The 16,306-nt window shown below is 61.3% G+C and overlaps 1 protein-coding gene across 10 annotated transcripts in view; it reads right to left on the bottom strand.

Annotated features, from left to right (window-relative positions):
- Positions 1-16,306, bottom strand: part of ATOSB (atos homolog B) — a 72,143-nt gene that overhangs the window by 5,269 nt on the left and 50,568 nt on the right. For 5 of the 10 annotated variants that reach the window (XM_073343308.1, XM_073343317.1, XM_073343311.2 and 2 more), the window contains 6 exons: positions 10,468-10,599; positions 9,678-9,874; positions 7,785-9,135; positions 4,376-4,434; positions 3,874-3,979; positions 2,374-2,532 (listed from right to left, as the gene is read on the bottom strand). In XM_073343308.1, coding sequence (XP_073199409.1) covers positions 2,374-2,532; positions 3,874-3,979; positions 4,376-4,434; positions 7,785-8,963 — 1,503 coding nt within the window. In that variant the 5' untranslated portion in view covers positions 8,964-9,135; positions 9,678-9,874; positions 10,468-10,599. Of the gene's footprint in view, positions 1-2,373; positions 2,533-3,873; positions 3,980-4,375; positions 4,435-7,784; positions 9,136-9,597; positions 9,620-9,677; positions 9,961-10,467; positions 10,600-16,306 lie in introns of those variants that run through there. The other 5 variants (XM_073343309.1, XM_073343310.1, XM_073343316.1 and 2 more) reach the window with 5 other exon arrangements.

Genomic DNA, 16,306 nt, shown 5'->3' with positions numbered 1-16,306 from the left:
TGGAGAAAGAGGAGGTTAGGGACTATTTAGAAAAGCTGTATGTGCACAAGTCCATGGGGCCAGACGAGTTGCATCCGAGAGTGCTAAAGGAATTGGCGGCTGTGATTGCAGAGCCATTGGCCACTATCTTTGAAAACTTGTGGCGAATGGGGGAAGTCCCGGATGACTGGAAAAAGGCTAATGTAGTGCCCATCTTTAAAAAAGGGAAGAAGGAGGATCCTGGGAACTACAGGCCAGTCAGCCTCACCTCAGGCCCTGGAAAAATCATGGAGCAGGTCCTCAAAGAATCAATCCTGAAGCACTTACATGAGAGGAAAGTGATCAGGAACAGACAGCATGGATTCACCAAGGGAAGGTCATGCCTGACTAATCTAATCGCCTTCCATGATGAGATTACTGGTTCTGTGGATGAAGGGAAAGCAGTGGATGTATTGTTTCTTGACTTTAGCAAAGCTTTTGACATGGTCTCCCACAGTATTTTTGTCAGCAAGTTAAAGAAGTATGGGCTGGATGAATGCACTGCTTTCACCTGTGGGTAGAAAGTTGGCTAGATTGTTGGGCTCAACGGGTAGTGATCAATGGCTCCATGTCTAGTTGGCAGCCGGTATCAAGTGGAGTGCCCCAGGGGTCGGTCCTGGGGCCGGTTTTGTTCAATATCTTCATAAATGATCTGGAGGATGGTGTGGATTGCACTCTCAGCAAATTTGCGGACGATACTAAACTGGGAGGAGTGGTAGATACGCTGGAGGGCAGGGATAGGATACAGAGGGACCTAGACAAATTGGAGGATTGGGCCAAAAGAAATCTGATGAGGTTCAATAAAGATAAGTGCAGGGTCCTGCACTTAGGACGGAAGAACCCAATGCACAGCTACAGACTAGGGACCGAATGGCTCGGCAGCAGTTCTGCGAAAAGGACCTAGGGTTACAGTGGACGAGAAGCTGGATATGAGTCAGCAATGTGCCCTTGTTGCCAAGAAGGCCAATGGCATTTTGGGATGTATAAGTAGGGGCATAGCGAGCAGATCGAGGGACGTGATCGTCCCCCTCTATTCGACATTGGTGAGGCCTCATCTGGAGTACTGTGTCCAGTTTTGGGCCCCACACTACAAGAAGGATGTGGATAAATTGGAGAGAGTCCAGCGAAGGGCAACAAAAATGATTAGGGGTCTGGAACACATGACTTATGAGGAGAGGCTGAGGGAACTGGGATTGTTTAGTCTGCAGAAGAGAAGAATGAGGGGGGATTTGATAGCTGCTTTCAACTACCTGAGAGGTGGTTCCAGAGAGGATGGTTCTAGACTATTCTCAGTGGTAGAAGAGGACAGGACAAGGAGTAATGGTCTCAAGTTGCAGTGGGGGAGGTTTAGGTTGGATATTAGGAAAAACTTTTTCACTAGGAGGGTGGTGAAACACTGGAATGCGTTGCCTAGGGAGGTGGTGGAATCTCCTTCCTTAGAAGTTTTTAAGGTCAGGCTTGACAAAGCCCTGGCTGGGATGATTTAATTGGGGATTGGTCCTGCTTTTGAGCAGGGGGTTGGACTAGATGACCTCCTGAGGTCCCTTCCAACCCTGATATTCTATGATTCTATGATTCATCCAGTCTGATCAGCTGCGTGCCACAGGCCACCACCGCCCACGAAACCCAACAACCGAACTGGAGCAGAGCATCACAGCCTACAGGAGACAGGATGTGTGTGCCACAGGCAGAGAATAGAGGGCTCAAGACCCCCACAAGGGCAAGGAACTGATGCAGGATTTTGGCCACAGGCTGGGGAGGAGCTGGCAGAGGGTCTCCCCTCCATTAGTGCCCTGCAAGGGGGGGGCGTTTCCCCCCCGACAGGCTGGGGATTCGGAGCTCACGAGTGCTGGACTCATTGCTCTGTACCGAGAGCCACATGCCTTTATAGCCAGCACCTGAGTCGGGAAATACAGCCCACGGGCAGCCACTGGCTTCTATACTGCTACTCACAGCTGACGTCAACTTAATACAGAGGGGCAACCCAGGGCGACTCCAGGTCCCAGCACGACCTGCTAGCCAAGAATAAGATGTGACCGGCCAGTCACCTTCCAGCCCTCCATATCTAGGCCTCTAATCACGGCACAGGCAGCCCCCACACCACCATGTCAAACCCCTCCCCCAAAGCGGTAACAAAGCCAAGCTGAGGCGTGGATCCCAAAGTCATGGGCTCGTCTCCCCCACCGGCAGCCCCTGGCATGTGCAGTCTCTCTAAAGAGGGCAGCCTCAGCCTGCTTCATTTTGCACACCCTCAGCCGGGCAGAGCTAGGGCACTGTCCCTGGTCTACCTGATCAGCCTGTTCCACCGTGTGCCAGCGAGCACCCCATGCCCCCAGCCCCTGCCCAGCAGCGTACCAGGAAAGGTGAGGGCGCGCTGTGTTCCGAGATGTCAAAATAGGTCACGTCGACGGGTAAGGTGGCGTGTTGGGGGCAGTAGGAGCCGCTGGCCCCGATCTCCGCGGTGAACCCTTCAATCCTGCCTGATGGGGCGAAGCGCCCCTTCAGGATGGACTCCTGGGGAGAAGAGACGAGGGAAGGGCACAGCCCTCAAATGCCGATTCTGCTGCTAACCCTCAGCCTGGACTCTGCGTTCCACTCCCAAGCCAGCAGGGTCCTGCCAGGACCGTGCCCTGCGCCCCGAAGGCATACCTGCATCCTTCACCCCAGCCCTACGGGTACACTCATGGCGGTATCCCAGCAACAGACCACTTCCATTGGGGATCTTATTGTAGTGCCCGTCCCCACGGGCTCCAAGCACACCCCTGGCTATTAAAGACCCAGGGCACTCTGTGCAAGTCAGGGTGTTAACGCCAGGTCCTGGGAGAATTTACACAACTCCTCCTGAATCCCCCTTCAGGTTCAGCTCAGTGCAGGATGCTTTCGTGTCCTGGCCCAGACTGGGGGTAGGGTTGCTCTGCGCTGTTAAACAACTGCTGCGCTCCATCCCAGAGATGGTGGCACTGCAGCAGTGGGAGTGGCCTGTGCACTGCAGGGTGTTGTGGACCAGCGTCCCTAAAGCACCTCCAGGAGGGGAGATCCCAGGAGGCCACAGATTCAATGTGGACTTTAATCCCCCAACGCCCCAGACCCAGCTGGAGGCAGTAAACCCAGCAGGCGAACTGGGACAGAGCTCTCAGCAGGAAACAGGAACTAGACTCTTCCCCATCCTTGGGGCTGCTGGCTCTCAAGGGCAGCTGGGGCCTGGAGGCTTCTTTAGCCACAACAGGTGAATGTACCCCACACTGAACATACAATGTTGTACCCCCCACTCCTGCCACATGACTTAAGCCTGTCCCATACACCTCCCGCCCCCTAAGGCCCATGAGTTCTTGGCCTCCCTGCTGAGACTGCCAGAGAGGGAGCCAGTTAGTGCCCAAGGAGCTGCTGTTTATGATGTGGGCACCTGCTCCCGACGGAGCCAGGCTGAGGCCAGCCTGTCTGATGATGGCGCGTGCCCAGCGCCAAGAGCAGGGGAAGAGAGGGCGAGTGCCAGGCCGGGGAAGTGCTGGGGCAGACTGCGGCTGGAAGGTCAGCTCTGAGGCAGCCTCTCCCCTCATCCTACCTGGGGGACGGGGCAGCCCAGCCTGGCATCTCATCGGGCAGGAGCACCCCGTGCACACACTGCCTGCTGGGCTGAGCTGTCCCTCTGGGGAATGCTCTGAAGCACAGACCACAGGGACACGCTCAAGACCACGACAGCACCATGGGGAGAGAGAGGAACACACGCAATTCCCACCCTAGGAGCTGCACAAAGGCAGCCAGTGCCAGAGCAGGCCCTAGGGGGACTCATTCCCCTCCCATCCCAGAGGGGCTTTCTCCCCTGTCCCAGGCCATGGGCCTCCAGGCTGTGGTTACCTCAAAGTTCCCCAGCAGAGCATGGCTGATGGAGGTGGTGGCCCAGGCAGCTGCAGAGGGCCGGGTGCCCACAGGCCCCTTCCGGAGGCTGCTGCGGAGATGTCTCCTTCAAAGAGAAGTCAGCATCAGTGCTGATCTCGGGCAGCCTCGGGCTCCCACTCCTGTTCTCCCCAGAGGGTCACCTGCCCCTGTCACTGCACCCCCAGAGCACACAGCTCCCCACAAAAGGCAGGCAGGATCCACCCACCCAGCTACCTAAGGGTCCAAGGGGCTCCAAGTGGGAAGGGTGCTGGGGAGGGTCTGTGCGGATGCACCCTGTCCCAAACAGAGGGGCCTGGGCATGGCAGGGCAATCGCCCCAGGAACCAACCCCCGCACCAGGGAAGAGAGGGGCAGAATCACGGCCAGTCTGCCCAAGAGCAGCCCCCTTGCCCACAGTGCCCGGGGCCCCCGCGGCTTGGCCCTAACCCCAGCAGGGGAACCAGGCAGCTCAGGACACTCACGATTTCAGGCGCAGCCCACTCTTTAGCCTTCGCCCCACCGCAGTGCCGTCTGCGGAGCGCTAGGGAGACAAGAGGCCCAAGAGCCGTATTAGGGGCAGCAAATGGGCCAACTCCAGAGCACCCACCAGACCTCTCCCAGTCCAGGGCCTGCACCCACCAGCTCTTCCCATCACACACATCAGCACCTCCCCGTCACAGCTGGCCCAGAGAACGCCCCCTCCCACATGTGCCACACACCCTCTCCTCCCTCAGTCAGCTCTGCTGATGGGACACAGGACTGTCATTCACTTCCTGTGCACACCATGAAGCAGCTGTATGTTCCACTCACAGGTGGCTGCAGGGTGGTGGCAGAGGGTGGTGTCTGCTGGGCCCGCTCCCTGCCCCCTCCCGAGATGAGAGAGACGGGAGGAGAATGGCCAGGGACTGGCACTGGGGGGCCTTGTCTCTGAGTGACCATCCCTGACTGCCCATTAAAGTTACAAGCTCCCCCGTCCCCTCAGAGTCCCCACACCAAACCACAGTCTCCCACGCCCTCCCCCATACACACAGGGACCAGGTCAACGCAGCAGGGCTCCAAGAGCAACAGAGACATCAGGGAAAGCCCCATTAGACCCCCATCAAGGCCCACCCCTCAGGCCCTGCAGTCTGTTCTCCAGGGCTGGGTCCAACCCTGGTTCTCCCAGTGGCAGGAACTCCACTGTGAAAGGCAGCTCATTCCCCCTCTTCGCTTCGCCCTATTACTCCAGGGGTCCCCTCCTGGGCATTACCACAGCCCCTGGCTACTGCTAGCTCAGCCACCAGCAGAGGCCATGGCTCCTGCCAGCCAGACCATGGAGCCACCGGAAATCTCCAACGAGGGAATCCACAGCCAGGGCCAGAGGGAGAGAGTGAACCCTTGCCTCTCTTTGGGTGGACGGTGGGCTTACCCCACCAATCCCAAAGGGCTTTCTGCTATCTCTGCTGCCTCCAGGAGCCTGTACCAGGCACCAAGGACAGCCAGGTCTCAGGAGGACACGTCCCACGTGCAGTCCCAGCCGAAGGTGTCTGACAGTTCCCCTCTTGCCTGCCCGGGCATTCACACACACACAGAGACGGGGATCTGTCAGTGTCCAAGCCCCACCGGCTGCAGGCATCCCGGCAACTTATTAACAGGCCCAGCGCCCCGTAAGCTGGCACAGCTCTGACAGGTACTTCCTGCAAGCCAGCCAGACGCGGGCAGAGGCCTGGACCACACATTTACGGGGCAAGCAAAGGCACTAAGACATCGTCAGCACACAGCTAGACACAGAACATTCCCGTGCCTGCCATTCCCACACACCCACCCCCCCCAGGGTCCGACGCTGCTGCAGAGCTGCAGGCAGGCCCGGAATGACACTTACCAGGAGATGCCCTGGCATCTCTTGGACACCAACCAGCCCCAGGTAATTCATGCCAGGTCCCCAGTAATGCCCAGCAGACACAGCTGCGTGGCTCATGCCAGCAGCCCAGGGGCCAAGCCCTGAGAGGTCGCGGGCAGCCAAACCCGGGCTGAGTTACCAGCTGGGTGTGGCCGACCCCTTTTATAAAGGGCACTCGCCTTTCTAGGCATTTTACCTTCTGGAAGAGACACAAAAGGGCAGCACAAAACAGAGCAACAGGCCAGCCAGGCCCCAGCCTGTGTGAAAGGGGGGTGAAGGTTCCAGGGTGCTGGACAATAGGCGGCTGCCTGGACTGGGGTGGGGAGCAGGGCTGGAGGGGAGCACTCCTAGAGTGGGGGGCTGGTGGGCTGGAAAATGGCTCCAGTAAGGAAGAGTCAGGGAGTCAGGAACGTCACCAGGCTGATGGGGACGGGCCCGAGGCTGTTCACACATCAGAGTGCCTGAGGATTGCAATCACCGCGTGCCAGGCTGCCACGGGCAGCAGCAGGGCAGAACGGAGCAGGGATGTGGTTAGCTGGCCTCGGGCTCCTGACAAGCACCAGGGTGCATGTGCCCAGCACATATGTTTGTGTATGTGTCATGCATGTTTGCATGCATGCCAGCTGGGGGCAGAGCACACATCAGTCCTTATACCAGCTCATCTATCCCCCGGCCTCAGGAGTCACGCAACCAGCAGGCCTGCCAGAGATGGGGGGCGTCTGGCCGCTCAGCATGATCTCACTGGTGACCCTGCAACGCAGGAAGTGGCGGGGACAGGGAGACGGCTAGTGAGCTGGATGGGGAGGATACGGTAGGGCCTGGGCTGGGGAGAGGCTGGGCCACCCGGAGCATAGGAGAGAGCAGCTGGACTGGCAGGGAGCAGACCCGGGACGGGAAGCACAGCCGAGGACTCAGGCTGTCCCCCTGGCAAGGGGTCTCCGGGCCCCCTTCCCACACTCCAGGTACAGCACGGTCACACACACCCCAGCACTGCCCCCCCAGGGCACCTGAGCCTCTGCCTGGCAGAGGGAACCCGGAGCTGGGCTCCACACAGATGCCAGGAGAGGCAGTCCTGGCCCAGGGGAGGAGGGCCTCTCTCTGCACTCCTCCCCCAGGGGCAGCCAACCCCCCCAACGGGACCTGCAGGGGGCCCCTCTCTGAGCTTGGAGGTGCTAAAGCTGTGCCCAGCTCCACAGCACAGAGGCCCACCAGGCACCAGGACAGCCAGCCTGGGCACAGGATTTGGCTGACTCATGGTGGCATGCAGGGGCTGTAACCCCTCCCCCCACGGTATTGGGGGGCTTGCCCGGGCTCTGGGGGAACCAGGAGCCGAGATGGGGAGGTCCCAGGCTCAGCTCAGCCCTGTGGCCATCGGCTAGGAAGGGTCCTGTCTGCCCCAGGGAGCAGCAGGTTACCGGGCTCTGGGAAGCCCCTGCTCCTTCTGCGGGTGTAACATGCTAGAAGAGAACCCACGGGCTGCCCCTCCGCACAGACAGGCCCCGCCACAAAGCGCCCACCCCAGACAGTGTCACAGCACAGGGACCTGCTGCTCTCAGGGCTCCGGGATCCGCAGACTCTCCTGCTCCTCCTATGCCCCCCGGCTCCAGCTGCTGCCTTCCCCACTCCACCAGTGCTGCCCTTCCCCCCACATGCCCCCGTGGAGCTGCAGAGGGTCCAGGCACCATGGCCAGGCAGCTCTCACTGCAGGCCGAACGCTGCCCAGAGTCAGCAGACCTGCATGCCAGGCTCCAAGCCCTATTACAGGCAGAGTCAGCAGACGAGCCCTGCGCCCTGGACTCTTCCAGCCACCTGTCAGCGGGAGGAGGGGACAGGACACACCTTATGGTCCAGCCCCTTCCCCAGCTGCCTACTGACTCCTTCCACAGCGTCCGACCCATGGCCCCACCCCATCTGCGAGCCCCTCACTGGCTTCCCATTCGCTTACCCCTTCCCCAGCTCCTCTAGGCCTGCCCTTCCTGCCCCAGCCCTGCAGCCCAGCAGGAGGCGCTCACCTTGGCTCCTGGAAGCAGGTGGTTCCAGAAGGGGGCGCCCTTGGCGTCGGTGCTCCGGCAGGCGGTCAGGATGGGGTGGCACAGCGGGGCCCGCTTCTTCCTTGCCGGCGCCACGCTCTCGTCTTCCGAACACGAGTCCGCCACGCCCTCGCCCGAGGGCAGCAGCTTCCTCTTCGCCGCGCAGCTGCCGCCGCTGGCCCCAGGGGGCCTGCTGCCCATGCAGGGCGTTTTCTCCGAGGAGCCCAGGCCGTTGCTCTCGGGGCCCAGGGCCACCCGTGGGGTGTGGGGCTCCTTGTGCCCATCGGCCGCAGTCAGCGGCTCCCCTTCTCTGCCAGCCCCATGGCTGTGGGCGGGGCTGCCCCCTGTCTGCTCCTCCCCCCTCCCACCCGAGGCTGCCCAGGGTTTTTGTGCAATATTGTGCAAATCAATGTCAAGTCGATTTTGGCTGCTAGCCCTTTCCTCCCTCCGGGCCCCGCTCCCCTCCGCAGGCTGCTCCCTGGCTTCAGCCAGCCCGGGGCACTCCCTGCCCTCCACGGAGCCACAGGCTCTGGGACTCCCCAAGGGGCCAGCCCCCAGCTGAGCAGGGCAACTGTCTCTCCTGTGCAAAGTGCTGCAAGCTGTGTGCTGTGGCCAGGGGGAGGCAGCCTCCCGCAGTCTGTCCTCTCGGCAGGCCCTGGGGCTGCTCTCCCGCGCCCCACATCGGTGCTCCACCACCCGCAGGCCGCTGTGGGAGAAGTGCTGGGCCGAGCCACAAAGGGACAGCTCCTTCACCAGCAGCCCGTCCTCCAAGGCGGTGGCGTCTGGGGCGTCCTGGCCAGGGTGCAGCTCCCCAGGGACCCCGTCCTGCCTGGCCTCAGCCCCCGTGGCCCCCCAGTGGGCTCGCTTGGGATCCCGCCCAGCCTCCGGAGCCCACTGCTCTGGGTACCCTCTCTTGATGGCCTGTCGCCCACCCCCAGCTCTCTGGTCTGCTGGCTCGGAGGAGCTGGAGAGGTGGGAGAAGATGGAGACCTGATAAACCTTCTGGCGCTTGATCTCCGTCTTGTTGTAGCCCATTACGATGCTGCGGCGGGGGCAGCGCTCGGGGGGGGGCTCCAAGGCCGCCTGGCCGCCTGGCCGGGACAGGCCCGAGTCTGTGCCATGCTCCTGGGGGAGGGACGCCTCAGCATGGATGTGCCGCATGGAGCCTTAGCGGGCTGGACCCCAACCAGAGCCAAAGACGAAACAGCCCATAAAGCGGCAGGGAAGGGGGGTACGGTGTCAGGAGGTCACGGGGCTGAAGAAAGGGGGTGGTGTCTCAGACCCCTTCCCTCCGGACAAGCCCTCCGCTACGGGGTGCGCTGCAGTGCCGCATCTGTGGGAGCAAAGGGGAGGGGATCAGCCCCTGGGACCCTGGCCCAGGCACCCCTCCTTGGTGCAGCAGGCTCCACTCCACAGCTCCAGCAGGTTGGTGCAGAGCCCCACAGACTGCCCTGCCCTAGCTCCACAGGAGGAGCCAGGCTGGTCGGGGAGTAGCGCGGGCCAGCTCTCCGGAAGCCCTGTAGCCTGGAGGCGGGGCAGGGTTACCAAGCCCCAGATGTGGGGAGGCTGCTGAGGCCTATGTGAGTCTATGCCGCTCCGCAGGGACAATGCTGGGACCTCGGGCCCCGCACTCGGAGAGTCGGGAGGAGTCCCTGGCTGGGCCAGTCAGCGCTGTAACGCAGGGGCCATGGGGGACAAGGCCAGACATGCACCAGGTCGAGCCTCAGCTAATCCTCCAGGCACAGGAGCTGAGGAGGCTAGCCTGGCCTCAAGGGGGCAAACAAAAGCTCAGTACCCCTTTGCTTTAGTAGCCAGTGCAGGCTGCCAAGCCATCATCTCCCCGATCACACGCTCGGGACGCGGCTGGGCACTCACCACCCACCCCTCGCCGAGCAGCTCTCCTGCCCCAGCAGCAGACGGTCGTTGGCACAGCTAGCTGGAGACACCTGCCATCCGGGCACCCCCCAGAAGCGGCGCGGCTGCCGAGGAATGGCTCCCACCATCACGGGCGTCGGGATCTGCCTCTAAATCACTGCAGGGGCCTGGCTGGCTCTCGGGCCTGTTCAGCAGCACTAATGGGGGAAGGAGAGGGAGGATTGACGCGACTCTGAGACCCGCTGGCGCTGGCAGGGAGTGGAACGCTTGGACAGACGGGCACCTGGGGAGGACACAAGGGCAGGCGAGACACTGATTTAAACCAGGGCGGCCCATGTGCAGCCCACAGCCCCCTCGCCTGTAATAAAGGCCAGGCCACAGAGCCTAAAGCTACCCTTCCACTGGGATTCATAGGCACTGGTGGGGACGGGAGCCCAGCTCTGCAGCCAGAGAGCTCCCTCTTCCTGGACCTGGGTGCGAGGGGCTGGAGGAGGAGAGGAGAGGCCAGGCCACAGAGAGTGGGGGAAGCAGCGGGGCAGGGGGCATTAGAAGATTCATGGGAGGGTGGAGACCTGCCATTACAGGACCCGTGGCTGACATGCGCTGCTGCCTGGGACACAGCCTCCAGGGTCACCTGCTGGCCCATCGGGCCTGGGATTCCCCATGAGAAAGGGCCCCATCGTCTGATGCAAAGCAAGAAGCCCGTCTGTGCTGGGGGCGAGTCACGATGGATTCTTCCCGGCTTCAGCCAGCACACAGATGGCAGGCCTTGCATTCAGCCGGCACTCACCTGCTCCAAGGCACCCGTCATGGGCTAGGCAGGACTGCAGGGCAGCAGTAGACGGACCCTACGCAGCATCGCTCCAGCCACTGCGGCGATGGCTGCTCACTCACAATCCCACCAGCACGTCAGACATGGCACCTGCGTGGAGAGACAGAGACTCAGCCCCAGAGTACCCCACATGGCCTGGCTCCACGGGGTGCGAGCAGGGTGCTGACACTGCATTCTGCCCTCCACGCCCCCCTCCCCGCACCGCTCACACCCTCCCTCAAGGGGGCAGCCACCAGGCGCAGCTCAGCGGGAGCATGTCCGACACAGCAAGATGGGGCAAGTCCCTTCACTGTGTCCTATTCCACTGGGCAAAGATCCCCCTGTGAGTGTGATGCCATTGGAAGGGGGTGGACAGAAGACAGAGCAGGGCACAACAGGCCATACACCCCAGCCCCGCGGCAGGACTGGAAGGAACGACCCCCTGGGCAAAGAGAAGGAAGTGCCAGCATTGGCCCATTCAGTCGCTGGCCCCGCTCCTGCAGAGGCTCCCAGCAAGGGGGCCAGTGGGGGTGACCATCTGGGGGTTGCGGAGATCAGTCCCGCTGGGCGTAGATAAATACATCTGTGTGTTACACCCAAGCGCTGGGACCGCTGGGCCTCCCAAAGGCAGTGACCAACCTGATTCAAACCCAGATGAGATGCGAAATGCAAGCAAACCCTCCAACCTGGGGCTGGTTTAGAGCCGGTGGCCCCTAGAGGGGAAATGCCCCGTGTCCCATTCCCTATCCATGAGCCAGCCAACGCCCACCCCACTGGATTGGAACCAGTACCCTAGAGACACAGAGCACACAGCCCTTCCCCTGACACAGTGGCCCCGACACATGGGATAAGAGCAGAAACAAGATGGTGAAAAAGCCCCACATCCTAGTGGCCTGCGGTCAATGCCCACAATAAGACGTCATAGGAAAGATACAAGGATGTTTCCAAAAGTATCCCTGCCCTGGGCGTCCGAGTACATCCCAGCTCCTCGGCTGCGTCCCTTGGATTGGGAGCTCTCAGGAACAGGGCCTGGTGTTACACTGTCATATTCAGCACCCAGCGCGCGGCAGGAGTTGGGCAAGCAGCCAGCCAGCTCTTCCCCACTTTTCAAATGGTGCCTGAAATGAACACAGCCTTTCCGTTCACTCCCCGGGTTGTGCACCACCACCAGAAACACCGTCAGCTGAGCTGGGCCAAGAGCTGAAGGGAATTCAACTACTGCCAGGGCTCAGCTTGGCCTGCTAGCCTCCCTAGCCTAGGAAGCAGAGGGTGAAGATACACAGAAGGGCTGTCTCGACTTGCGCGGAGCACTTGCACCAGGACACAGCCACGCTGCAGCAGGTCCCGTGTAGATCTAAAGCACAGTAGGGCGACGGCCATATGGAAATACCAGCCCCTTTCCAATCCCCCACTCAGAGCGCGACGGGGCTAGTGGAGGGTGACAGGTGTGCATGCCCTGTCCACACCGCCAGGCCACAGGGGAAAGTGCAGCTATGCTCACCCCTCAGCAGCAGGGGTGGGATTCTGACCAGGTTGCCAGGACTCGGAGGGGAGACCTGCGAGGAACACCCAGGCACTCCGGGAAGTAGCATTAGGGGCTCAGCAGGGTCGATCGTCCCTCCAAGGCAGTGCAGCGCTAGGGGCCCGATGCAGCTGGGGGTGCCACCATCCACAGGATTGAAAACCCAGGTGCTGACGACATGCGTCTGTTCTAACGTAGCCACCAGAGGGGAGAACAGTCAGGTCAGGCCTGGGCAATTACACTCTACATCCCAATTTCCCCCCTGCAGTTACAGCTCTTCACCTCGCCCCCCAAGCTCTCGTGCAGCATTGCTGCGAGCTGTTCGAATCTGCATGTCCTACCCCAGAGGCAGCTGCATTTTAGGTGTGTCACGCCATCGAGACAGCATAATAGAGGAACAGTCCTAGGGCAGACCTGGCTCAGACGGCCAGCTTCCCGTAGCACACCCCGGTCACCAGATGCAACGCAACATGGGAAGCAGCCAACACACCCACACCGGCGGCTTCCCCACTGGTTGCAGGCTAAATGCTGGGCGAAGCCAGCACGTTTGCGTGAGCCTAGGGCAGGAAGGAACAGTCCTCACCAGACAGCAGCAGGGGCCAGCCCAGCCAGCAAGCAGCAGCAGCTCCTGAAGCCAGAATCCGAGGGCTGCTTGGCCGCTAGTCTGGTTTATTACAATCAAGCCCGGCTAGCAGCACCGGCTCTGAGCGCTGCTCGGGGACCTCGGGCTGCCTGCTGGCACCTGTCCCTTCCTGGCCCAGGAGACAGGCCGCAGCACTGGCCACTGGCCACATTCTTCCTTCTGCAGACCCTCCTTGCCCCGGGGCTGGCCTTGGATGGCTACACCGACCTCTCTACCGATGCCTGCTGGTGGCTGATCAAGGACCCACCTCGCCACCCCAACTCTGCCCATCACTGCTGCCCTAGGGGAGCTCCGAGGGCTCTGCCACCATTGAGGATCCCCCTACGTTCAGGCACACCATGAAATCGCCTCATTCCCATTACCTCCGAGGGGACGACACGCAGGCTACAGGCCAGACTGCAAGCCGCATGGCAGGTCAGAACTAGGCTCAGCAGGAACCCGGTACCTACGTGGGCACGAACCAAGCCCTGGAGGCTGCATGCAGGGTGGGCTGAGCAGCTGGGCAAGGCCAGCTGTGGGTCAGTGCGGCTCCGTCCCGGAGGGTCTGGCACTGGGGGGACTGCTCCTTCCCACCCCAGAGACCCAGCCTGCCTGCAGCAGCATTTTGCTGTTTACGGCACCCAGCCCCTCCCTGCTACAGCCTGTAACCCTTATATAGAGCGAGCCGTGCACAGCACGGGGCACCAGGAACTCCCACGCTCCGGCAGCGTGACAGACAGGCAGGGACAGGGAGCCGGCGCCCTCCCCTCCCCCAGAGGCAGGCCTCCTGCAGCCCTGCCTGCAGGGAGCTAAGGGGGGGACCCCCAGCCCCCACAGTGGCCCAGCAGGTAGCTCACTTCCCACCTCGAGTCCCACAGGCCGGCCCAGCTGGGGTTACCCGCCCTCCCCCAACAAGCCCAGGCCGCTGGTGCGATTTCATGGGGGTTTAGCCCGTGCTGTTGCTAAGGACGGGGCTGGGTCACACACACACTCCTCCCCCTGCCAGCTCCCAGCCCTGGCTCCCTCCTACGGGCCTGAGGGCACGCTGGGGGCACGCAGGGCAGCCATGGTGCCCCTGGATGTATGCAGGGCCCCAGCCTGGCCTGCTGGAAGAACCCAGCCAGGAGCTCCCAGCTCTGCCCCAACTCCCCCTTCCTCATACTGTAACCCCCCACCCCTCCAAGGCCCCAGAGCAGACCCCTCAGGGCTTCAGTCTGACCAAGCCAGCTGCTGCACCCGAGTCAGCACCTCTCCATGAGGGAATGGGAAGCAGCCTGCGCTCCCTTGCTGGCAGAGCACCGGTCAGGCTGCTTTAGGGGTCACCTTCCCCCCACCCCCCAGGTCTCTTAGGGTGTGGATCCAGGAATACACAGGGCCTGGATGGCCTCTCTCAGCTCTTCCCCTGCCCTGCGTCTGGAAAAAACTCCATCTTCCACCCGAAGTCCTGTGCTGCCTCACCAAGGAATCAGGCCAGAGGAGTCTGTATGGGGCCAGGGGCGGGGAATTCTGCTCTCCAGCCGCACGGCCCCAGGCACACCCCAATGGTGCATTAGGGGCAGGTGGACATTCACACAGCTAGTGCTGGGGGGTTGGACTGCATCACAGCCAGGGCCAATGGTCTGGCGGGGACTGGGGGAGCTAGGTGGATCCCTGGTCTGACCTCTTTAGCAGGATAAGGAAGACCAGGGTCCATTGGTCTGCTTCAGGGCAGCAGGAACAGGGCGATGAACCAGTGCCCTGAGCCAAGGCAGGCAGGGTTACCAGATGCAAGGGGCTGGTGGTCTGATCCGGTGGGGACAGAGGCCAGAACTGGGGCTGAGATGACTGGAGAGGGGGCGTCCTCAGTTGGCCGAAGGGCAGATGAGGCAGCTACAACAATATTCAGGAGCTTCCTGCCTGGACGTGAAACAAACAGACAGCCAGCCCTGGGCCGAAGCAGCCGCCCCTGCATGGGGAGGGGGATGGAAACCTCATCCCTGGCTGGGGCAGCGGGAGGGGTGGCAGAGGCAAGCCCTGCACGACACCATGCATTCCAGCCTGCTGGTCACATTCTGATCCACTCCCAAGCCAGAGGAAGGCGTGTGGGAGGTCAAACTAAACCAACCAGAGCAAGGAAGTGTCCACAGACCTCCCCCACTTGCAGGGCCTCCCACTGGGGAGGCCAATGGGGGTCACCAGACAGTTGTGCCAGGAGAGAGCACCCAAGGGGAGCTCTCCAGCAGCTCCTCCACGACAGCAGCACGGCCGGGCGAAGCACACCTTCGCTATGGCCACCTCCACGGGGTGTTCCCACCTCTCTCTGGCTGGCAGGCTGGGAAGATCTGCAACAGGCCCAGGCCCAGGCGCCGTAGCAGGAGGAGGACAGCAGCACACAGACCCTACTGGAGCGTCCTGGAGCAGAGGGGCAACCAAGCGAGCCAGTCACGCTCCGGTACAGGAAGGGTGGTGACTGCGGTGCCCAGAGGAGTGACACAGTTACCAGGGTCACAACCAAACGCCTCTCCCTCGTCACCGCAGCAACACCAGGCGATTGTTGGGGGACACGCATAGAGCTGGGCAAGAGTTTACCTGCTCAGAAATTCAGTTTTGGGTCAATCAAACCTGCTCCTTGGCTCAGGGACCGGAGCCCGAACATCCCTCTCCCCCGCATGCTCTGTCCACTCAATATTTCCCCCAGTTCCACGGGGGAGAGACAAAGCCCCGCCCCCCGAGTACCCAGTGACTAGTGCATTCATCTGTAATGCAGGAGACCCACCTTCAAGTCTCTACTTCCAATCAGGCAGACTGGGGTCTTGAACCCAGATCTCCCAGCTGAGTGCGCTCACCATGGGGCTCTGGTTTGGGAGCTTTATTTATTTCATTGGTCAGGGTTCACGTTTAGCAATTGCTGAGTTTTATGTAATGACCAAAACATCAGGAGAGGGTCTGGGCTCTTTCTTTGTACACACCTGTGATGGGGTCTCCACCGCCCACAAGCCCTGAGCGGGGCAATGTGGGCCAGGAGGGGAACCACCGCTTACGGGCAGAGAAGCTGGGATTGGCATATAAAGCCAGGAAGTGAGAGCAGGGAGAAGGTGCAGGGATGAGCAGAGGGAAAGGGAATTGGCCAGCATCAAGGGGCAGATCCAGGGGGAGCGTAAACTCTGGGTCCGGCCCGGTGAGAAGAGGCTGAGGGGGTGAAGTAGCCATGGAGAGCAGAGGAAGCTCTGGTGGTAAAGCCAGAGACAGGCCAGGAGCTAGAGAAGGCGGCAGGAAGAAGCCTAGGGAAACAGTAAGGGAGACACCTAGTCACAGGCTCCCTGGGCTGGACCCAGAGTAGCCAACAGGTCCAGGTTCCCCTACCAGCCACTGGCAAAGTGGCTCAGGCCTGGAGCCGAGATGGCAGACGGACAGCTTGTCTGGTGGGCTTTTGTTACATGGGGTGGGGACACTAGATAGTGTCTGACTATCTGACTACCAGTGTCTCCTGGCTGACTCACGCAGAGAGAGGGGGACCACAGAGCAAGCAACTGGCAGAAGGGGGCCCCAGATGGGGTGACAGCTAGTTCCCAGACCCAGCCACAAGGAGGCGCACCTGCAGTGAGTGCAACTGCTTCACAATAGTGCATCGAGTAATCTCTTTGTAACATTCCCTAGTGCCCTTCTACATCGTACTCGTTCAAACAGCACCACAT

Source organism: Lepidochelys kempii, chromosome 5, assembly GCF_965140285.1.
Source record: "Lepidochelys kempii isolate rLepKem1 chromosome 5, rLepKem1.hap1, whole genome shotgun sequence".
Taxonomy (NCBI): domain Eukaryota; kingdom Metazoa; phylum Chordata; order Testudines; family Cheloniidae; genus Lepidochelys; species Lepidochelys kempii.
The sequence above is the reverse complement of the archived record's forward strand: the minus strand, read 5'-3'. Positions and strand labels throughout refer to the sequence as shown.